This window comes from Alexandromys fortis, unplaced genomic scaffold, assembly GCF_014885135.2.
Source record: "Alexandromys fortis isolate MF-2015 unplaced genomic scaffold, M_Fortis_MF-2015_v1.1 scaffold_13, whole genome shotgun sequence".
NCBI lineage: Eukaryota > Metazoa > Chordata > Mammalia > Rodentia > Cricetidae > Alexandromys > Alexandromys fortis.
In genome coordinates, this window is record NW_026067908.1 from 10,674,766 (window position 1) to 10,699,465 (window position 24,700).

At 45.8% G+C, this 24,700-nt stretch overlaps 1 protein-coding gene across 1 annotated transcript in view; it reads right to left on the reverse strand.

Moving 5' to 3' along the window:
- Positions 1-10,215: 10,215 nt before the first annotated feature.
- Positions 10,216-24,700, reverse strand: part of Ak4 (adenylate kinase 4) — a 53,503-nt gene continuing 39,018 nt past the window's right edge. Inside the window, exons 3-5 of the mRNA XM_050136136.1 lie at positions 17,341-17,513; positions 14,356-14,474; positions 10,216-13,812 (exon numbers count right to left, since the gene is read on the reverse strand). Coding sequence (XP_049992093.1) covers positions 13,698-13,812; positions 14,356-14,474; positions 17,341-17,513 — 407 coding nt within the window. The 3' untranslated portion in view covers positions 10,216-13,697. The remainder of the gene's footprint in view (positions 13,813-14,355; positions 14,475-17,340; positions 17,514-24,700) is intronic.

A 24,700-nucleotide genomic window follows, 5' to 3' on the forward strand; every position in this document is an offset into this window, starting at 1 on the left:
CCACATACCACAAACATACCACATATACATGCACACCACATACACACACATAAATACACACCACACACACCACACCACATACACACACACCACACCACATACCACAAACATACTGCATACACACACCACACCACATACCACAAACATACCACATATACATGCACACCACATACACACACATATATACACACCACACACACCACACCACATACCACAAACACCACATACACACACACCACACCACATACCACAAACATACTGCATACACACACCACACACACACACTACACATACCACACATATATATAAACACCAAACCACATATACACACACACCACACCACATACCACAAACACACCACATACACACACACCACATACCACATACACATACACACACCATACCACATACCACAAACATACCGCATATACCTACACACACCCTACACATATAAACACTGCACACATACACATCATATACTACACTGTAATGTGAATTCTAATTGATCTCAATAAAATCCCAGAGTTAAAGAAGTTAGATGTAATGATATTTCATTTGTATTTCAATAAATAAGGCTTGCCTGAAGATCAGAGAGTAAAACAGCCCACTGACCAGCCTTACAGACCAGGCAGAGTAGTGACACACACCTTTAATCCCAGTAGCCCCACTAGTTTGCCTTAGAAACCAGATGGTAGTGGTGCACACCTTTGATCCCAGCACTGGAGAGGAATATAAGATGGGAGGAGACAGCTCTCAGACACAGTCTCATTCCTGGAGGCAGGATCACCATTTCGGTAGAAGTAAGAGCTAGCAACTGGCTGTTTTGCAACTGGCCTTCAGGTTGAACCTCAATAGCTGTCTCTGGGTTTTTATGAATTGTGCTACAGTCAGAGAAGTAAAGGTGTCAGCCACTAGAGGGACTCCTTACCTCTACCGAATCCTCAAACCAAATGGGTAAGGTCCTGTCTCTATGAATCCTTAAACTGAACAGGGCTGAGCTCCTGTCTCCTCCCGCCTTCTATTCCTCTCTCCCCAGTCATATCACTTCCCGTCTCCGCCTCCCTTGCGCTGCGATTAAAGATGTATGCCAACAGTGCCTAGCCTCTATGGTTAACCAGTGGCTGTCTCCACTGTCTGATCTTCAGGCAAGCTTTGTTAGAGCACAAACAAAATATCAACACACACACACATACATACCACATACACACACATCATACACATACCACACACACAAATATACCACACACATACACCACACCACACATAAACACACAAATGAACAAATAAATGTAGTTTAAGAATTCAAATGTGAAAAATGCAAACCAAAGAAACCCACTTAATTCTAAATTTGTTCACTGTGCAAGTAGAGAAAAAAAATAACTAAATCCCACTCATGCCATTCTGTTTACAAAGCTAGTATCAGAAGTAAGAAATACTAAAGTTTCCGTTCTCAAAGTCGATGAGATTTATGTATGTGTGTATCTCTGTATGTGTGTGTGTTGTTGCAGTTTATAATAAAATAGTCCCACCCTAGCCCAGAATGGAGTATAATAAGGGTTTACTTAATAGGGGGTGAACTCACAGAAAGGGTAGCACTGGGAACTGGAACCGAATCCAGCAGCCATGAGACCCGCACATGCTTTAAATCTGCATTTATAGTACATTGGATCATGCCCAAAGTGGGCTGGTATCTTAAAGACTTTTTGTTGAAGGAGTTATCTGAAGCACCATTATTTGGACAGAAAGGGGAAATAGTATGGGAAGTCCTTCTGTATGTGTGTTGCTTTTATTGGTTAATGAACAAAGAATCTTCTTTGGGCCTATGGCAGGCAAAATTAAGCCAGGGAAGAAATCCAGAGATAGAGAGAGAAAATAGGCGGAGTCAAGGAGATGCCATGTAGCAAGGAGAAAGACACAAGCCGTAAGCCACCAGCTGGAACTTTACCCGGTAAGCCACAGCTTGTGGCGATACACAGAATAACAGAAATGTTAATAAGGATCCTAAGCTAGTAGGCCAAGCAGTGTTGTAATTCATACAGTTTCTGTGTTATTATTTGGGTCTGGACAGCCAGGAAACGAATGCAACCTCCACCTACAGTGTGCAGCTATATACGTATGTTATGTAGGGTTTTGAGTGTGGTGTGGTGTGTGTGTGTGTGTGTGTGTGTGTGTGTGACAAATGGATGTCTGGAGGGGAGATAAACAGAACAAGCAGAGCTGTGAGAACTCTGGCATTGCCTTTTGGGAACAGCACGATCCTAGCCACCCCTGCCTACCTGCTCAACCTCTGCTTCCTCATCTGTGAAGTAAAAGTAGTGAGAAGTTCTTGCAGTAATTTACTACACTAGATGTACTGGATCATGGGCTCAGATTTATAACAATAGCCTTTTATAATGCCATGCCCCTTAGAGAGGCAGTGGCAGCCTTTATGCCATCTTTCGTTTTCAATTAATGAATAAATTGTGTGTGTGTGTGTGTGTGTGTGTGTGGTGTGTATGTAGTTGTGATCACAGAGACATGTGAAGACATAGGAAGGCCTAGATCTGGGATAAGGGTTACATCCTCCAAGCTCCATCCTTTCTTCTATTATGCCTAAACATCGCCATAATTACCACCACCCCCTTCCAGAAGATTGTAGCACAAATAATAAAAACCCAGAGACAGATATTGGGGTTCAACCTGAAAATCAGAAAAGCAAAGCAACTAGCCACTGGCTCTTACCTCTACCTCAGACCGAAAATGGGCAACCCTGCCTCCACAAATCCTCAGATGGAGACTGCAAGTGAGGCCTGTTTCTCTAGGTCTGGGGTTAAAGGTATGCACCACCACTGCCCAGCTTCTATGGCTAATTAGTACGGCTGCTGGAATTTAAGATATGTGCCACCATTGCCTGGCCTGTATGACTGACTAGTGTGGCTTCTGAGATTAAAGGTGTGTGCCACCACTGCCTGGCCTGTGTGGCTTACTAGTGTGTCTGTTTTGCACTGATCTTCAGGCAAGCTTTATTTATTAAAATACAAATAATATACCACCCTAGAGGATTCCAGGGTAAGAACTATATCCTAGTGTCCTTGTCACTCACTGACAGTGCCTCTGAAGTCACTGGGATCAATAGTATCACATCTTCTGGGTGAATGGTAATGCCAGTAGGGAACTATAAGGAACAAGCTGAATATAATCCCACCCAAATCTGCTTTTCAAGCTCAAATTCTCCAAGTTCACAAGATTAAAGGGTGTGGTGATTTGAATGAGAATGGCCTCCATACACTCATATATTTGAATGCTTGGTCACCCTATCCACCCACCTTTTCCTTCGCAGTTAGAGGAACTGTTTGGGAAGGATTGGGAGGTGTGGCCTTGTTGGAAGAGGTGTGCCACTGGGGTGCTCTTTGAGGTTTCAAAAGTGATGTGGGATGTCTTTCTGTATATATGTTGCTTTTATTGGTTGATGTTTTGGACTATGCCAGGGCAGAATATAGCCAGGCTGGAAGAGAGAGAGAGAGAGAGAGAGAGAGAGAGAGAGAGAGAGAGAGAGAGAGAGAGAGAGAGAAGGCAGAGTCAAAGAGATGCCATGTAGCTGCTGAAGGAGGCAAGTGCCATGGAGCTGCCCAAGAAACAAGAGGTAACAATCCACAAGTCTCATGGTAAAATATAAAATAATAAAAATGAGTTAATTTAAGATGTAAGAGTTACTTAATAAGAAACATGAGCTAATAGGCCAAAAAGTATTATAATTAATATAGTTTCGGTGTGATTATTCAGGTCTGAGCAGTCAGGAACCAAGTGAGTGGTCTCCTACTACACAAAAGACTCACACCATCCCCAGTTAGCTCTTTCTCTACATCTCTGACTCATGATTGTTATCTCAACATGTAAGCTCTCAGCTGCTACTCCAAAACTATGCCTGTCTGCCTGCCTGCCTGCCATCATATTCCAGCACTTGGAAAGCAGAAGTAGGCGAACCTCTGTGATTTTGAGGCCATCCTGGTCTACAAAGTGACTTCAGAATAGCCAAGACTGTTACACAAAGAAACCTTGCCTCAAAAAAACAAAAACAAAAACAAAAAGCACAGGGCAATGGTGGCGCACGCCTTTAATCCCAGCACTCAGGAGGCAGAGGCAGGCGGATCTCTGTGAGTTCGAGACCAGCGTGGTCTACAAAGAGCTAGTTCCAGGACAGGCTCCAAAGCCACAGAGAAACCCTGTCTCGAAAAACCAAAAAAAAAAAAAAAAAAAAAAAAGCATAGATTTGCTTTTTAAAATGTCTACCCTGTATCAAGAAACACAACAAAGGTGATTTAATCTAGAAAGGGGACAACATGATCAAATTCCATCCTAGCTTGATTTTTTTTTCTTTTCTTTGCCTAAATAAGTCAGAAAACAGGAGTTTATTTTTAATTTTGGACTTGTAATTTTTTTTTCAAAATAGAACATATTCACGGTGCTGTCTGTAAATAAACAGAAGCATTTACAGCTTAAAAGATGCCGACCCTATCAATTTGACGCTGGGTAGACTTCCATGTCGCTGTGCAGGTATTTCCTATGCGACCTTACTCTGGGTAGTGGGAGTCACGTCAGGTGTCCCTCTTTATGAAGCCCAGCACTTTGGGGCCTCAATCCACTTCCATATCAAAATGGCAAGCCTAATTTCTTACTGCTTGCATTGTCCTTGTATACTCTGCCCGTGTTTCAGAATTATTTTAGTTGCAACTGCTGTATAACTGTTTTTTTTTTTTTTTTTGAGACAGAGTTTTTCTGTAGCTTTGGACCTTGTTTAGACTTCTTTTTTATAGTTTCAGAAACTTTTCCTGTCGCCCCCCCGCCCCGCCCCTTTCCAAATTTCTCTTTGGAAGCACTTTCAGAATTGGAACACTGAGAATCCCTTGGGTTCTCTGAATCACCAATGACGATGAAGACTGTGTCTGTCTGTGGCCTATCTTTTCTTAACTTTAGATTTGGGGAGTAGCTCCCCACACACGAGTCACATCTTGGCAAATGGTTTGCTAGCTGCATCTACCTCTGCTCTTGACTCTCACACAGCTTCTTGACTTGAGATCACTTGCTCAAAGCCAACATGATGCTCATCACGCTGAGAGGCTTGTTCCTTGTGAAGAACCAGGAGCCATTATACTCACACCTCCACTGGCCTCTGAGAGAAATCTGCAATTAACAGCAAAACTCTCATCTTTAAAATGAGAGGGGAAGAGAAATCTCCACCATGACACCTGATCTTCCTTCCCTTTGCTTCCATACTGACACAGTTTTGTCTTTTCTAGGTCTGGTCCCACTTACTGTCTCCCTTGCCAAACCATCCTGGCACAAAGGGAGCTGATTCTCTTGTCTTTCACTTAGGCATGAACTAGTTGATCTTTGTCAGTTTTGAACAAAACCCATCACTTTCCACCTACTTGCTATACATAGCAATTGAATCACTTAGATTGTTCTCCTATTGTGCTTCTTTCTACGGTATTTTTTTCTTTCACAGACCATTTCTACTGGTCTGTGACTGCTTTCCTTTTGTCTCTTCAATTAAAGAAACTGTATACAGCACAGTTCTCGCTGTACTCGCTCCATTCAGCTCCCAGCTTCGCTGATGCTTATCATCAGGTAGTAAGAGTCCCAAGTGAGGACTTAGTGTGAGTTGCTTGTTTGAAGACTACTTATCCATATCCCTGACTACTGAAGATCAGCAAGCTAGATGTTTCTGTTCTTCAGTACCATTCCACTGCTGTTTGGCCTGTGTATGAATTGCTTCCACTATCTGCACAAGACCCCAGAATTTTCTGTTTCTTGAAGAATGTTTTAACACTAAGCATTCTGAGTTAAAGTGATATATATAGGCTTAAACCTATTTTTTGTTCATTTTCAAAAGATATATTCATTATGTATACAGTGTTTTGCTTGTATTCCTGCAGGTCAGAAGAGGGCACCAGATCTCATTACAGATGGTTATGAGCCACTATGTGGTTGCTGGGAATTGAACTCAGGACCTCTGGAAGAGCAACCAGTGCTCTTAAACTGTGAGCCATCTCTCCAGCCCAGTTTCGTTTTTCATACAGGATTTCTATGTGTAACAGTCCTGGCTGTCCTGCAACTCACTTTGTAGACTAGGCTGCCCTCTTACTCAGAGGTCTGCCTGCCTCTGTCTCCCAAGTGCTGGGATTAAAGGTGTGTACCACCACCGCCCAGCTTTTAAACCTATTTTTATAAGCTATACGGCATTATGAATTTGAATGTTAGTTTTGATTCATGAGTTTTTCTTCTTCTGGAGGATTCAATTATAAATGTGTTGGGTCTTCTCCATCCCCTATACCTCTTTTTTTTTCTGAACATTTCACCTTTTTATTATTTTAATCCTGTGAGTTTTCGTTTTCCATGTCCATGTCTTCTTTGTATGCCTTGTTGAATTTGGACTCCCTTGTATCCCTTGTAAGTTACTTCTTAGGACCTTTGTCTCACTTTGTGTTCCTGTATCATCTCTCATTTACAGCTTCCTTATCGTGTCCTGCTCAGGACTGCATTTCTGATTTGTGGTGCTTTTGTCTGTTGTTGCTTCCCTGGTTGGCTCGTTATTGGAGTGGTGGACTACAATTCCCTTCCTGCTCTGAAGTTGGGTCATGGATGGTCTTTATAAGCTATAGAATCCTATTTTAGACTCCCGACTTATTTCCTCTTAAAAATAATTTTGTAGAGTCTTGGAAAGATGGCTCAGGGGTAAAGGCAACACTTGCTGCCAAGCTCACGTTTGATTTCAATCACCCACATGATAAAATAAGAGAACTCTAAGACAATCCTGCAGACTTGTCTTCAGACTTCTACATTTGAACAGAGGCACCTACACCCACACACATTTTAATGTGTGGGGGCTAGTGGATACTTTTTCTGCTTGTTCAAAATGTTGGACTTTCCTGCACCAGGTGTTTCTACTGCAAGGATGAAGCCTTACTCAACAGCACCCTCTCCTGTTGGTGCACTGAAATATTTATTTTTTATAGCACTGTTCATTAACTTCAGATCTAACTATGTGGTACCAGATCCTTGAACATGCTATGGAGACAAAGCTACACACAAAGCTACAGCCCTGGGTCCCTCAAATACACTACTTAATGAACAGTACCTTTGGGGGTAATGTTAGGGAAAGTTCGGTGTCTTAGATTCCATGGACTCTTTGTTCTATGGGTTTTTATATAAATCCTATCTATTTCTACAAGGGCTCCAGAGCTGGTACTGAGCTCCGATATTTCCCCATCCAAATAAAAATTTGCAGTATTGTGTCGTAGCTCTATGAGTTAAATACAATTTTATCCTGCTTTTGTTGGCTTTATTTTTTTTAAGGATGTATGGATTCAGATTTAAGTAGCTATTGTTTTCAGAGTCCTCATTTTCTTGCCAAAACTTGTACATACCAATATTAATTTTTAGGAATTAAATTTTAGGAAATTGCATAATAGGTCTAGTTTATTGGGGTTCAAACTAAAGAAACTAATTTTTTTTTCAGATAAGACAAGGGTCAGCGAGATGGCTCAGACAGTAAAGGTGCTTGTTACTAAATGAGTTTGATCTTTGGAAACACAAATGGTGGGGGGAAGAACAACTCCACTCACAATACACACAATGGTGTGTTGTGTGTGTGTTTGTAGGGGGAAAGACCAAAACAAGTAAATGAGAAAATAAGGGGAAATTTAAATAGAGAAAATGGTTTTCTCAGGTCTAAGCAATTTTATGCTTCCTTCTTCTCAGAGTATTGTGGAAAGGACCTATGAGCCATGTATCCACGGTTATGTTTGTCCTGCAATCACTTAGTCATCTGAAATGGTATACTTAATGGTGTTACAATCAATGGATCTACACTGTTGGTATATATAGACAATCTCCAGGGACAATCAATGGATCTAAACTGTTGGTCTATATAGACAATCTCCAGAGACAGTGGATGCTCTGGCTTCATAGAGCTGCATTTGGCATCCATCTCTATTCCTGATTACTCCTTGTCGGGCAATTGTGTTCTCTCCAGATCCAAGCCTTAGATGGCCAGATAAAGAATGTCAGCACCTGCCGGGCGGTGGTGGCGCACGCCTTTAATCCCAGCACTCGGGAGGCAGAGGCAGGCAGATCTCTGTGAGTTTGAGACCAGCCTGGTCTACAGAGCTAGTTCCAGGACAGGCTCCAAAGCCACAGAGAAACCCTGTCTTGAAAAAAAAAAAAATGTCAGCATCTCTCCATGGGAGGCTTTCCTGGCTTGTTAAAGGGACTACCCCCAGGACCCTGGCCAGGAGAGAAGCCTGACAGAGAACCTGATTGTTTAGTTCCTCATCAGTTGATTTCTTACCATCTTGACCAGGACCCAGAGTACCAGGATAATGGGAGTCAGAAAGAGGAAGAGCTGAGCGGTGGGCAGTGAAGTCCCTTAAACCACTGACTGACCAAGTGGACAGGCTTGACCAAATCCACCAGTCTCGGGTCATCATGAGCAACTGCTGTGTGGCCCACTGCCTGGCATCAGACAGCCCACCGTATCTCCCCGGGATCCACATCTATGCTCACACTTAACTAGTCACCAAGACGACTCTCCTTCGTCGCGTCCTCTCTAAAGTCTCAAATTGGCCCACGAGGGATCTGCTACTTGGCCAACTTAAAATCTGAAATGGCAAATACGCACGAACTACAGGTCTGTCTGGGGAAAGCGAACAAGTGGGCGACGACAAGCCACAGGAAGGCAGTGGCGGCAACAGGTTAGCAGCAGTGGCTCCCTGTTGTCAGAGGTCATCATCCCACCTTGTCTCATGCTCACCCCCATTTTCCCATCTCGCTCCTCACGTCCTCCTGGGAATGGTTTCCTTTTCCTGCTCCTCTTACTCTAATCGTCCCCTTAACTGAAGTCTCTTCTCAGTTCAGATCTGCGGCGGGGTGACTTTCTGTCACGCCAATTGGACATCATTTCTGGCAGGTATTCTTACACTGTCTCTCACCAGCAAAGTGCAAGGCCTTCCCCAGCCAGCCTCGCCTGTCTCGCAGGTGGTCTCTGCCTGTTGTGCACACCCAAACCTCCCTGCACACTCTACCGCATCTGCCTAGATGTTCTTTCTGGCAAAACTCAGCTCAAACATTAACCATTCTCCTTAGCTAAGAGGTCTCCCAATGAATAGGTTAATTGTAACCACTCATGTTTCTCCAGACAACTGGAGAGTCAGGGGCGAAGATTTATATTTGTATCCTTAGAATCTAACGAAGTTTGACAAAGAGAAATCAGTAACAACTGAATGGCAAATCGCACTCCTGGGCCCAGCTCCCTTAGGTTATGCCATCCTGCAGTAATAAACCCAACCCAGAGCCAGCAAGATGGCTCAAAAGGCAGAAGTGCTTGCCATCAAACCTGACCGCCCAAGTTTGATCCCTAGGACCCACACTGCGAGGGAGAGCTGGCTCTCACACATTGTCCTCTGACATCACTGCAGTGCAACAAGTATTTTAGAAACTAAGTTAAAGTGTCTACAGTCTTTAAAAACCAATTTTATTTTCAGATACTACTCGCCCAGTATGGACAGGGTATATCTTTGCTCTAAGTTTTCCCTTTTAAGAGTCCCAAGGCATTGTTCACCTCACTAGGATTTCTGACTCTTCCATTGTCAGCTCTGAAGTGGCACAATTTTGTCTACCCTTATTTCAGTGACATCAGCAAGGCAAGTGTCCAAGTATGAAGAAGCCCAGAGAGAAGGGCTGTGAACTCCTCCCCCAATGAGGGAGCGTGGGTGTCTCAGCCATCTGACAACCTGCCACATAGCCATCCTATCCAGATGGCCTTCCCCTGCCCTTCCTAAGGACATGCATGGGTTTAGAACTGGCTTCCAGATGGTTTCAGCTACTGGAAGCCCCCCCCCCCCCAGGAGAAGGCCATACCAGGGTTGCGAAAGGCCAGTAGGTACTTCTTTCATGGCCCAAGCTCCCACCAGACAACATTACAAAGGGCTCTGGCTCCAGCTTCTGTAAAAACAAAACTAACGAGTAAAGGGCAGGACAAACAAGGAACATAAGGGAACAATAGCAACAGCAGGAAAGCGAACAGGACCGGAAGCACGGTTTAGGTTACATTCACTGTTTGCCTCGTTTACACGTTAGAGGCAACTGTGGCTAACGGAAAAGCCATCACGTGGCGTAAACAACCAAGAGCAAACTCCTGAAAACTTTAGTGTATAAACAGCCACAAACACTAAATGAACTGATTGCATCAAGCAGAAAAACGTTTATTTCTATCAAATTGAATACAAATCGATCTTCAAGCAAGATAACAACAACAACAAAAAAAGCCAATTAATACAATGAAGTTAGGCTAGCATATACTGAACACGTTCAGATACTCTGAATTAAGTATATTCCAAAATCAGGAACACAGACTGTCACACTAAAGAAAAACAGGCCCATCGGCTCCTGGAAAAAGGAAGCCATTTTTCACAGGCCAGCGAACAGAAGACGGGTGGTACTGGGTTAGAAGACTGCCGTGAACTTTGGGGGATCACAGTGAAATGCCATCATAGCGCAACATATTCCCCCCAGAGATCTGTCCACCTCAAAAACAATAAATTCAGTAGTACAAATTCTCAGAAAACTAGAAAAGCCTTGAGCCCTAACATCGCATGCAGTTTCCACAACGACAAAATTTTCTTCCCTTCTCTCTCATCCCAGAGAGGTAATGACCCTTTCAAAAGTTTGAAACAAAGATCTTTTCTTGCAAGACGCTTGTGCTTCCTACAGTTTTCTGTCACTAGAGATACAGTCTATATGAATGCTATCTGGGCCAATAGCAAGCATAGCCTGTCTCCTTCACACTCAACTACTTACAGAATGGCCAGACCATGACGTGCCCGGGCACAGGTGATAGCATTGATTCTGCCAAGAACTGTTCGGTTTACCACACCAAAAAATAAGGAATAGCATGTATGGATAACTTTTAGGTTTTAACAGATGGCAGGTGTTCTTCACATGGGATGCATGGCTTCTGATACCTGAATTGAGGCCAGTCAGCCTGGGTCCAAACCCAGCCTTGTATTGTAATTAGAGGCCTCTTCTGGCAAGTTCCTTTGCCTAAGCCACTCCAATGATGTCTGCCACTCTTCCAGAGCCCACAAGCAGAACTGGGGGGCGGGGGGTGCTTAGGGCGAGACAGACAGCTAACATCCAATAAAAGCCTGTGGTTTCTGAAGCAGGAAAACCTGGGAGTGGGTCATAGCTGTACTGTTCACTTGTATCAAGAGCCTGGGCAAGACTTCCTAAACTGGACTCCTTGTTCATAGGAAGGATTGGTTGTGTCTACCTCATGGGATGCTGGGAAGAGTCACCAAGATGCTTAATGGAGGTCCTGAGAGTAAACAATGCACTCAGAAGGCCTCCTTCGTGGCACCATTTTTTGTCATAATGCTAGAGGAACCGACATGCAGGGTTTCCCAAGCTCTAATCAAAAGGGTGGTGGGAGGCAAACTGAACAAAGAACTGGGCGGAGCCTGTGGACTAAGGTCAGCGTGGAATCTCAGAAACCACCCAGACTCTTGGCAGACTCTTGTCTGAGGGACAGGCAGGCAGGGATGGGAAGGACAAGATGCTTCTTTCATTCTACCTGTCAAGGTATTTTCAGTATCAGCGCCCTTCTGACAAAGTCATTTAAACAAAAGAACAGGCAAATCTGGTGCGGAAAACCAGATGTCCTTTTTTCGGCCAATGAACGTGTAAATCAGCAAAGACCTTGGAAAAGGCATTTTTGCCTCTTCCTGGTCTCACCAGCAGACAGACACTCCTGACCCCTAGTGTCCCACAGTGCCTAGCTACCATAGACTACTGAGCTTGAAATGCAAACAGAAAAAGATGGAAAGACAGAGTGTGCAGGCAGCGACCTGGTCACACCTCAATCTTTAAAAGAGGTGAAGAAAGAAGTTGGAAGTTACTCCCCCCCCCCCGCCCCCAGTTACCTCAAATTCCTTTAAGTTTCTACTTCCCTTGGTTTGTGGAAATAATCTCAGGGTGATCCTCCTCTAGACAGCAGTTTCCCATGCCTGACCTGCCTCCCCTGACCCCTACCAAGTGACATCCAAATGCAAGCTTCCAAAGTAGTCGGCATCAACATGACAGCGCCCACGTGGTCACAGGCCTGAGCCAGGCGTCTTCACTTGGGAGCATGCGGAGGGATGCTGTTCTGCATTGCCTTGAAGGCAGCTGAAGAACATGCACAGGGGAGGACACTGAGAGGAGCCACAGAGTCCAGGCAGTACAGTAAGGAAGACAGACTCATCACCACACAGAACAGACCGCAGTGAATGGACCGGGGATCCACAGACACCTTCAAAATGCAATATATCAACACCACTAAAGTGCTACGCCCACCCCACACCCTGCCCCCACAGACTATGAGATGTCACACTAAATCACCAGGACACTCCCTGGGGGACAGGCGGGTGTAGGACACCTTAAGGCAGCAAGAAGAAATGTCACTTCTCTTCCCAGAGAAGAGTAAGAATTATACAAGGTGGCCAACAAGTCTGGACACCAGGGAAGTCTTTTAACAAATGTTTTATTGACATGATGATTGACAAAATATTAGCATCTTCATTTCTGGACTTTGCGGCCACCTATAGACTGCATCTTTGGAAAAGGAAGAAAACAAAGATTCTGCGTTCCCACAGCGGTAAAGCTGTCTTACTCAGTGTAGGTGCAATGTACAGCTAGTGCAAGACTCTCTAAGCCCACAGGCTTGCTCCCTTTACTGACTTCTTGCCATCTGCTTGGATCACTCGCGAAAAACACTGTCAGCAGTAATACTTAGCAGCACGTTCAATATTCACCTTGCCTTGAATGAAGAAGCTGAAACCATCTCATTAGTCCAGTGATTTCCACACGATCACTACTTCTATGCAGAAGAGACGACCATCCCACATTTCCTTAAGTGAACATTTCCCTTGTTTGTTTGTTTTTCCCTTGAGAATTCCCAAAAACTTCAGGGAATCGTTTTTAGTCGTTTTTAAACAACAGAAGGTACAGAGTGGGTTCAAGACAGTCAGAGCAGCCGTTTCACAAGATGAGCACTCTGCCTGGCTCAGTTCCCCTGGTTCTCGGTCTGTAGAGAGAGGAGGTTAGGGGGATAAAGGCAGAGACTATGGTGTTACCAAACAGCTTATGAGGAGAGCAAGCAGATGAGATAGGACACGGTCAGCAGAGACTAGGATGTCAGAGGGTGGAACAGTCGCCGTGGAGAAGCAGTGGCTGAGCGCAATTAGCATCAATTCAATTATCATCAAGGAGGGCGTGGTGGAGGACAAGCCAGGACCACAGCTCTCCAAGTTCTCAGGCTTGACAGTGCTGTGGTTCAACAGCCTGTGGAAGGTGGCAGGGACCAGACACTCCACCACCATCGTGTGCAAAAAGATTCCGATAGCAGCGCATGGCTGCAACCCATCTAGAGTATGGGCTCGACACTGGTGGAAATCCAGTCTGGGCTTTCGCCCCTGCAGAGCTCTGCGTTCTTTTTCAAAGGCAGGAGGAGGGTATCTTCATGGATGCTTTCTACCCACTAGGTTTTCCTCATTACTTCATTCACTTAAACTAGAGAAGATGCTGCAAGCTATCTCAGCTAGCTCCTAATTTGGCCAGGGCACCAGGACTACACGCATGACTGAGTGAACGACCACGTCTTCTTGGCTCTTCCAGGGGCAGGCTCAGTTTGCTTCTCTGGACCGAATAGGTGCGATCTTGTTTGAGAAAAGTGTGTAAACGTAGGGCCATATTTTGTTCGTCTCCGTCCCGGAGAATTGGTGGAGCACTCCGCGGCTCCTGGAAGACAATCCAAGTAAAACATCGTTTAGGTTGTTTAACATCACAGGGCAGGCAGAGAGCCGAGGTTAAAGCAGGAACCATCCCCTGCTCTGTTTATAGTCTGACAGTCACCCTAGTCTACCTGAATCACGTATTTACATGAAAGCATGTCAAAGTATCTAAGGCAATTTAATAAGATAATGAGGGCTGGAGTGGGGGGCGCGTTGGAGCGCAAAGATGGAACACCTGCATAGAATTCATAAAGCCTCGACTCCAGCTGCCAAACCCCCCTAACCCCCTCACCCCCACCCCAAAAGTCCAGACATAATACAGACAGAGATAACTGGGTTTAAGCCCTCACGTTCTAACAGGTTCCTGAATAAAGATGCTGGACCTTACCTCCCACAGACCACTCCACTACTCCCCCACCTTCTGGGAAGTGTGGACCTTGAGACATATCTAGCTGGAAGAAGCATTACCTGGCTCAGCCCAGAGATCCTCCCATCAGGCCCTATGACTTTCTGGCAGGACCCTTCCACGAACACACTAAGGCACACTCACTTGTACAGTTCGATGACGGGTTTTGCCGCATCCTTGTACCGTCGTAGTTTGGCAGCAACTGCTTCGGGTTTATCATCTTCTTGTTGGACAAGTGGCTCACCAGTGATATCATCAACCCCCTAAAACATCAGAGGAGCCAGTTAACACGGCCAACCAGTGGCCATTTCCAAGGTCAGAACTTTCTTGTACCGCACCACATGATCAAAGTGAACTCTAACCACATCTACAAACCCAAGCCTGGGGCTTCGCTATGCTGGCCTCATGTCCCGAGAAGGGCACTAAATCTTCCTTGACTATTCATATCTTTATAAACACGTGCCGGTGCTACACCTAAATGGTACTTTTAACACTGTCTAAATTCTGGGAATCCTCCCTAAACAACATACCTACATAATGCCATGCTGGCCCCACTAAATAGCCCCAAACTGCTTTTTTTTTTTCCTTCTAAATTCTGGCTTCTTATGGTGGGACGGAAACTGATTTCAAGACCCAAACTGAGGAGCGAGCAAGGTGGCTCACAAACGAAGGTACTTGATGCCAAGCTTCATGAACCTGGACCCACAAGGAGACTCCTGCAAATTGACCTTAGTCACCCACATTTGTGCCATGGGACCCGCACAAGTATATATCCATATGAACATGGATACAAACAAGTAACTGATAAAAGGAGCAAAAACAGGGGGAGAAAATGGTTCTATACCATCTGTCAGCTTTCACACTGCTATGGAGCAATCCTCTGAAAAACCAACGACACACCCTGAGGTTTATCAATAGGTCTGATTCCAACACCCAGGACCATCAAGGACAAGCATTTTAAGAAATGAGACATTTAAATATATAAAATTTTCAGTGGAAGGCCGGGCGATGGTGGCGCACGCCTTTAATCCCAGGACTCGGGAGGCAGAGGCAGGCGGATCTCTGTGAGTTCGAGACCAGCCTGGTCTACAGAGCTAGTGCCAGGACAGGCTCGAAAGCCACAGAGAAACCCTGTCTCGAAAAACCAAAAAAAAAAAAAAAAATTTTTTTTCAGTGGATGTGGTTGCACATGCCTTTAATGCTAGCAGAGGCAGGTAGCTCTGTCTGTAAGTTCAAGGCCCACCTGATCTACATCATTAGCTCCAGAAGAGCCAGGGACACACACCAGCAAATTTCCCTTTTGGTACTTTGAATCCCCTAGGAAGCACAGCGACCTACACACAGCACAGTAGTAGCATCAGAATTCTGCTCCCAAGCCCATACCATCCTCTCTAGGGAAAGCTGCAGAGTAAATCTGTCAAAAGACAGGCTAGGGAGGATCTACAAGACTCCGGCAACTCACATGGACCATGAGAAGCTGCCTGGGAATTTAAAACACACTGTAATCCTGTTACAGCTGGGGGCCACACTGATGACACATGACAGTACACACCATTATCACAGGGTCAGCATGCAGAAACACAGAGGCCGTGACTGATCTGTTTTACTGATTGCCACAATGCTTAAAGTAGCAGCAAACAGTGCTGCTTCCAGAAGAAAGAGAAGGACACCCGGGAAGCAACCTCACTCTACCCTGGGGAAACACCAGTGGCTGGTGGAGCTGGCCATTCACTTTCACTTCTGTCTCTGGAAACAGCGTTCACTGTCATCAGGGGTTCCTTTCAGGTAGAGTTGGGCTTTGGAAAGTAACACTTCAGTAAGTAAAGCTTTTCAGATATTGTAAGAATTGATGAGCATGTCTGAATAAGGCCAGGGGAGCCTTTGAGCTTCCGCTTCCAAGTCCTTTCTTCTCTCCCCTTTTATTTTCCTATCGCCATATCTTGGATTACACTTCAATGGCACCCTGTCTACCCAGCCACTCAGAAGGCAAGAACCTGCCCAGTCAAAACAATGAACCTGGGTCTATGGAATAAGTGAGAGACTGAGTGAGCAAAACAGTTAGCTAGGGTGGGGTCCTCTAATGCTCATCACAAATGAACTGGCACCATTAAGGGCAATATTGGCACAATGGCGACCAGCCGTGGTGATACCACCTTAAAGTAGCTTTCACTGTTTCCATCTACATTCAAGGCTTTTTCCATATAAAGATTTGATACCATGCTACCTATTCCGGTCCAGAGATAACAGGCAGAATTCATGCATTAGTTCAATCAGCCATTATCAGGGAGTCAGGAGGAAAAAAAAAAAATCAACAGAAAGATAATCACAAGTATCCTGAACCAGACATGGGATGCACACCCAGAATCTCTCAGGCCTTTGGAAGACCAAGGCTAGAGAACTTTGAGTTAGAAGCAGCCTGGGCTACCTATGGGGGGGGGGGGGGTTAATCAGGAAACGGAGGTGTACCTCTGTGGTAGGATTCTTGATAAGCGTACACAAGGGGCTCAGGGGTTCTCATCCCCAACACAAAAGGGCAGAGAAAACTCCATAGTTATTCTTTTGACCAATTCTGTAACCTAAGAGCACGCAGACACAGTCCTACAGATGAACATTCCTTTTATTTGCTTTTGGGGCACTGTAAACACTGAAACAAGCAACCATTCTCACAAATGTGCGTGGTCATGTGGCTCCACAAGGGATCGCCCCAGCACTGAGTCTGAGGTCAGTCTAGTCAACATAGTGAGATCCGGGACAGCCAGACCCAACGGCCATCAACAGCTAGGTGTAGGAGCACACACCTTTAATCCCAGCACTCAGAAGGCAGAAGCAAGCAAATCTCTGTGAGTTCCAGGACAGCCACAACTGTTACACAGAGCACTATCTCAAAAAGCCCCACCCCCAAAAAATAAACAAATAAATGTCAATAGTTTAATAAAAAATCATGAAACAAAAAGGAGGAGGCCACTTTCCCCAGGTCGCCAGCAAGGCTGCCTTGCTAAGCCTTTAGTCCTAGCTCTCCCCTTTGACTATGACTGAATCTCAACTTTGTCTATGCTTCTTGGCTATATAGATTTTATTTTCCCTGAACAGGATGCTCAAGTCCCCCACCCAGCACGCAGTCTATCTTACCAGCACTTGAGGAGGGTTGAAGTCCAAGTTATAGACTCTCCCGCTAGAAGGGTGAATCCATCTTCGGCTCAGACGATCTTTAAGTGTCTCAAAAGGGATATTCAGACTAATCACTAGGTCCACATCACAGATTCTGTCCAAGGCTTCTGCCTGTACTAACGTCCTCGGGAACCCTAAGGGCCAAAACAAAAGATCAATTGCCAGACACGGTCCATTGAATATGGGGAATAATAAAAATCTACACAATCCAAAAGGGAGCTAACTAATAATTTGTAACTACATCTGTAAATATGTTCTTTCATAGCCCAGATCACATGCGTGGTCTAGGAGTCCTAATGATTCCGAGCAGACTGCACTGAACTGAATGAAAGGCACTAGCCCAGCTGGGGCCAAGCTTTGCCTTGAACAACCCCACGTGCTGCTGAGCAAGTTCTACTTTCCTCGTGTCTTCTTCTATAGGGAGAGTATAGGGATAGTCTTCCTCCTATCTGGTGCCTTCTAGCTTACCAGTCTGTTACCACAAGTAACTGCAGGCCTGTCTTTGAAACCCTGAATCAACAGGCGCCTTTACCCAGACAATCACCTGGCCCTTTATGTACCATGTAACCTAACAATTCCATACGGCGCTCTTGAAGCATGCCAGGAAAATGGTTGCAAACTCTCACGATTCCAGTATTTGGGAGGCTATACCAAGAGGGTCGTGAATTCCAGGCCAGTCTGGGAAATAAGTGAGAACCTGTCTCAAAAAAAATTTTTTTTTACCTAATATATCTAAGCCTGACTACATGGTAGTACACACCTTTACACCCAACACTGGGATCAGCAGACCTTTGAGGGTAGCATGGTCCTATAGCAAGTTTCAGGTCAGCCAAGGCTTTTTATAGGGAGATGATCTTTAGCTAAGCCGATTGCAAAAATAACTAGTCCTTTGAAAATGATTTGCTGCAAAAATTATAGATCTGTCTTTTCTAAGTGTGGGAAAATATCAAAATATAAATCTGGGCTCATGGACATTGTCTTTTTTGTTTTTGATAATAAAGTATGAGTCTCAGTCACAGCGTTGGCAGTGGCTACGGGACAGGGAAGGCTAGCTTGCCTTTTTTAGTTCATGCCCACTAAACAACAGTGGTTAGAAGGGGCAGACCTTGAAGAGACTCATCGGGACAAGTGTGGTATCCTAGCTCAAAGGCCCTGGAAATATTCTGAGCCTCCACAGACATCTGGGCTTCTGTCACGGGTACTGGAAAGCAGGCTGTCGCTTTGAGTAGACTACTCAAAGTTTAACTACTTCCAAGATTTTCAAAGTGGAATTCTTAGCCTCGGCTTTATATTCAGCTTTATGGTTCAGACCTAGACAGGAATGCAGACTAGGGTCTTGGGGCCTAGAGGTGATAGGTGGTAGGTGGTGCCTTCTTCAAGTTGGTCTACATCACCGTCTCAAGCTGGTATGGGCACAGCAAGTCATTTGGATGTAATTCTAACATCGCAGGCTACCACGAACACCACGAGGGAAAGCGCGGTGAGCCTGGCTCTTTAACCACTGGCGGCACATGCCATTTTGAAATGAACGAGCTGAAAAAGAGTACAATGTGAAGACCTATCGACTAATGTCTGTGTGAATGAGCTATTCATAGATGCTAGGAGCCGTACAATCTAGTTTCCGGCCAGCATATGAATGCTTGTCCAGCACGTCTCCGGGTGAGGCAAAAGCCCACGTGCAGGGACAGTCTCAGTCAGCTAGGACCAGTGGCCTTCGGGACAGCACGGACTACTGCTGGGAGCATGCAGCCTGCGTGTTCTCTTCTCTCTTGTAATATTGATGATTTTTTTTTTTTCTGTTTTGGTGTCATTTTGTCAATCATGCATGGAACAAATATGATCATTTCTGAGAACCCCGGTCTTTTCTCGAATATTTTCCCTAAAATTCTTTGGAAGCCGGCGTTTCTCGGGTTTCTTGTCTGGGGGTGCCAGCTGTCTCTTCAGACCCCGGGAGCTGTTCTGATTCGGTGCTGACAGGGTCGAAAGCAGATCACCCCTATTTCTGTAAGTATGTTTTGAACGATATGTTCTTGAAAATGTGTGCCTATGTTTACCGCCCTTAGTTTTGTAAAGACAGGGTGTGCCCAGTTCAGTGTTGGGCCAAGCTAGCAAAAGGATGAGTGTTGTTCTGGGTTGAAAGATGTTTTGATGGAAAAGCTGGGGGAAACCATATGTGGCACATTTGTTTTTGCCGGAGGTTAATGTTGAAGGATGGGGGTGGGGGGACCGTGTTTGTTAGTATGGTTTGTAAGTAAAGATGGCTGGAGGTATTCGGGGCCAGTCACTTGTGTGAAACCCATCTGGTGGAAAAGACACTCCACTTCTTCACCATCGCCCCTTCCCCAGCTCAGGGTCTGAACCCAGGCTGCACCTGGACCACAGCAGATAAGAGACAGAGGGAGGGAGATTAAAGAAATGTACGCATTCTGTTTCTCTGATCTATATAGCTAGCATTTGATATTTATTTGATCCCAGTTCCCTTCTAGAAGATTGACTCTGGGCACTGAGTGAGACTCAAACTCCTGGAACAATGACTGAATTGTTAGGGTATTGGCTTGTGAAAAGACCCCCTATATAAATTCCAAGTTAAAATATGATCCATGAAAAATCTTCAAATAGAAATATCCATATATTAGTCAGGTGGTGGTAACTCATGCCTTTAATCCCAGTGCTGGGAAGGCAGAAGCAGGCAGATCTGTGTGAGTTCTAGGGCAACCAGGAATGTTACAGAGAGAAACCCTGTCTCGGGTGGGGGGAGACAAAGAGGAGAGAGGGAGGGAGGGAGGGAAGAAGAAAAACCCATATTTAAGAGAAGACAGTTACGGGGGTGTGGCGAGCAACTCAGCAAAAGGGAAGCTGTGAGATCCTGGACTCAAAACTTGTGCTTGCACATGCATACACATACAAGGGAGAGAGTGATGGGAGAAACAGAAGGAAGGAGAAAGGGAGAGGAGGGCAAGACAGGCAGAAAATGTGAATCTGACTGAACAGGCTACTACTCACAATGGTGAGCCCAGAGAACCGCGGACCCAGTGTGGTACCTACCCCACTAAACTCAGATGCTGACAGACCCTATGAGACCTGGGCAGGGCCTATTTCTGAAGTGCCCAGAACTCAGGAGCTGCCACCTGGGCAGGATGGTGAACGTGGATGGGCTGCACGTGCACACTTGGTCAACAGGTGGCAGCATTTACAACTTTTCCATGCATAGAGAATTACAACTGGGCAAGGAGGAAGGGAAGGGGGGCGGGGGCTTGATGTGATTCTCAGGTCAGTTTGGTGATAGAAGAAGGCCCAGCCTCAGAGACAGTATCAGGGAAAGGGATAGAAAATTACCTGAATGAATGTTTGGGGGACAGGATGCTAGCTGCCTTGTGTCTGATTAAATATCACAGCAAAACAAAAGACCATGCTAACACCTGGTGCCTGCCTCCCGTGCATGGCTTCACGGCTTACAGGACTGTCTTCCTCATTCTCCCACACCTATCACCACTTGCCCCTTACTTAACCCAACCGAGAAAACATGCTCTTGCCCAGGCCAAACAGCTGCTCGAGATGGCCAGCTTGGAACTGCCACACTGCACCAACAGGCCTGTCCCCCAAATCCTCAAGGATCTGTGCGGGACAGTGACAAGTGGCGAGATTCCTTCTGGCTGCTGGGACTTGGCGCCTGGCTCCCCTAACCTTGCCACAAGCCTGGGGAGGGCAGCTGGAGCAGGATGCCACGGCAGCAGCTAGGGGCAGAGGCGAATGGAATGGAATCGGGCTGCATCTGTTTTTCTAACTTAGGGGGGTGCAGAGCCAGGCACAACAGGACCTCTGCCTGGTGGAAGCAGCTGGACAGGTCTGCAAGGCCACTGGATGTAGCAACCCTGTTCCTCTCTGAGAGAGAACCATCACAGCTGGCCTCAGTTCCATTCTTCTAAGAGAGTTTCCCAGTAGAAATGTACGTCAACCAACATCTGCCCGGGCTGGCTGGCACCTGGAGAGTGGTCCCTCCCCCATCTATCAAATCTACAGTCACTTCCACACATCCCAACGGGGGGGGGGGGGGGGGGGCTACTCCCAGTTATGAGCCACAGGGACCAGCTATGGCAGGAGGCAGGTGGCATTCTCCCAGTCTTACCTAGCAGGGAGTGTAAACTGTTCACACTAAGCCCAGAAATCCTTAGGAACCACAGTGAAGCTTATGTCACAGAGAGGGCCTTTTCTCTTCCCCTTGTGTGACTATCCCGTGTTTACCTATGCAACCTCTGGAGCCCTTCTCACTCCACCCTTAGGAATGGTGAAAAGAGGAAGTAGTAACTTAGAAAGCCAACAAAGGGGCTGTGGGCTCTGCTGTGCCGAGCACTCTAGAACCCCACCTGCCCCCCCACACACACACACACTCCCAGCTCACTGCAAGGGTCCTGGGAGACATGGAGAACTCTGAACTAACAGTTCCTAGCATGTCTGGTATTTACATGATGATTCATAACAGTAGCAAAGTTACAGTTATGATGTAGTGACTAGGGCTGGGGTCACCACATAAAGAATTGTGTTAAAGGGTCGCAGCCCAAGGAAGGCTGAGAAGCACTGCTCTAGAACCTGAAATACTGGATACAAAAGATGTGCACCAAGGGGCCCTGCCCTTTAGAGCTTATGAGAAAATGGCTGAGCAAAGAACTGAGAGAGACCAATGCTGGAGTGTGTTGGGCGGGGGTTTCCAATTCAGAAACTGCACTAGACAGCACAAACCTATATCCCAGCCCATGAGAGGGTCCTGGTTCACTCTCCCATGAGAGTCAATTATTAGAGGCAGGAGAATCTCTGAGTTTGAGGCCAGCCTGGTCTACAGAGAAAGTTTCAGGACAGCCAGGGTTACACAGAGAAACCCTGTGTGTGGTGTGGTGGTGGTATTAAATAAAAGAAAAAGAAGAGCCCATTATTGAGAGATGCCAGGGCAGGAATCACGGAAAGATGCTTACTGACTTGCTCCCAGGCCTACATGCAGCCGTCTTCCCTAGACTTCTCAGAACCACCTGCCCACAGCAATCAACAGCCGTGAAATTCCCACACAGACATACAGACATTCTCCTAGGTCAGCCCGAGGGAGGCCGTTACTCAGCCACTGTGTCAGGCTAACAAACGAACCAGCACACAGAAGCAGGAGGACCAGAGTTGTATGTCATGAAGCCAGCCTGGTTATGAGACCCTCAGAGAGCCTGCCTCTTCAAAGGGACCTTGTCATAGAAAGGCGAATTCTTGGAAACTGAGATCTCCTGAGATCCTTTGGGAAGGGTCTCTGCAGTATAAGCAAGTCCTAGGTCGTTACTTCTATCTATAAGCACGTTGGTTTGCCAGGATGTGTGTGTGTGTGTGTGTGTGTGTGTGTGTGTGTGTGTGTGTGTGTGTGTATGGATCCCATGCTTGGCGGGTGCCTGCAGAGGCCATAAAAGCTTTTGGATACCCCCGAGTTAAGAGATGACTGTGAGCTGTCTTGTGGGCGCTGGATACTGAATCCAAGTCCTCTGCTCTTAACCACAGAGCCATCTATTCCAGCCCCAAACCTTTGTTCTTTAACCAGTTACTCTAATACTGAACCCCCTTCCCCCAAGGAAAGATGCCCCTGCGAGGAAGCAGGAGGTACCATCTGCAAACGCTCGTATAAAGGCTCCTCTGTTTAAGAACCCTCTGTTCTCTGTGCACAGACAAGTTGGGGACAAACTGGTCCCACTGTATCTCAAGACAAAGGGACAAAAGATTTGACCACAGGCCCATTCATTTCCGCACTTAGGAAACTAGCTGGCTGAACATCCCATGAGGTCTCAGTCACTGGCTGCAGGTGAGGTCTTTCTGAGACAGAACGTTCAGAAGCCTTTGCCATGTAAAGCACACTTGTAATGCTGACGACCCCTCTGTGAACACAGACACAGGGTACACCTACACTGTGGAGGGAGGGCAGGGAGCTGGGAAACCAAATAAGCAAATAAACATGATGCCATGTGATTCTGACGAGAATGAACCAGACATAGGGACAGTCCGAAAATCCCAGCTATCAGGAGTGAAAGCGAGATTAGGAATTTAAAGCCACCCTTGGCTACATGAGAAAATCCAAAGCCAGTCTGGGCTACATGAGACTGAGACTCTCAAAAAAATCTGAGTGTGGGGGAAAGAACCAGAGTACAAATAATATTAATAACACTAACACGTGCCTACAATTTAACCAAACATATGTCCAGAACCCCTCAAGAGTTCCATGCTTGTGGGCCAAGTGTGCTTCCACACGGTAGCACACGTCTTTAATCCCAGCACTTGGGGAGGCAGAGGCGAGCGGATCCTCTTGGTCTACAAAGCAAGTTCCGGGATAGCCAGGGCTGTTACAGAAAAACCCTGTCTCAAACAAACAAATTATTTCCATACTTGTAACCAATGTTTATAAAACCTATACCAAAAGCAGGCCTCTTTTATGGATGGGGAAAAAAGAATTCAAAAGTAGGTTGGTTGTCAGATGGTGGTGGTGCGCGCCTTTAATCCCAGCAGGGGCAAAGGCAGGTGGATCTCTGTGAATTCGAGGCCAGCCTGGACCTCAAAGTGAGTTCCAGGGTAGCCAGGGACAAACAGAGAAACCCTATCTCGAAAAACCAAGAGAGAGAAAAAAAAAAAAAAAATCAAACACACAGAGCTGCATTAGAAGCTGCATGGAAGGCTGGCTACGGCAGGGCATGGAGGCCAACCTGAGCATCTTCACAAGTATTGGGGAAAGAGCATGTAGTTCAGTGGTATGGCACTTCCTGGGCCTCACACAGACTGACTGTGATGGAGAGTGACTGCCATCCCAGCACTTGAGACCGAGAAGGGGTCAAGGCCAGCCTCCACTGTATAGGAAATTGGGAACCAACCCAGGATACAGAGGCACCTATATCAAAAAGAGGGTCAGGGGATAAAGAGAAAAATCCTATGTCTCTTCATGTCCCCACTGAATGGAACTCAACAATTATTGCTATTTAGAAAACCATTAGCTGGTCTCACTAAAACTAGACTCACACCTAGTGAAGCACTGTGCTTTCCCCCAACATATTATTTAAATGGAAATAAAATTATTTATTTTATTCATAAAATTATGAGGATATTTAACAACATTAAAAAGTAGAGTCTTACCCACACACTGAGACAATGGGGATGTTCTATCGGGAACTCACCAAGGCCAGCTGGCCTGGGTCTGAAAAAGCCTGGGATAAAACCCAACTCGCTGAACATAGTGGACAATGAGGACTACTGAGAACCCAAGAACAATGGCAATGGGTTTTTGATCCTACTGCACGTACTGGCTTTGTGGGAG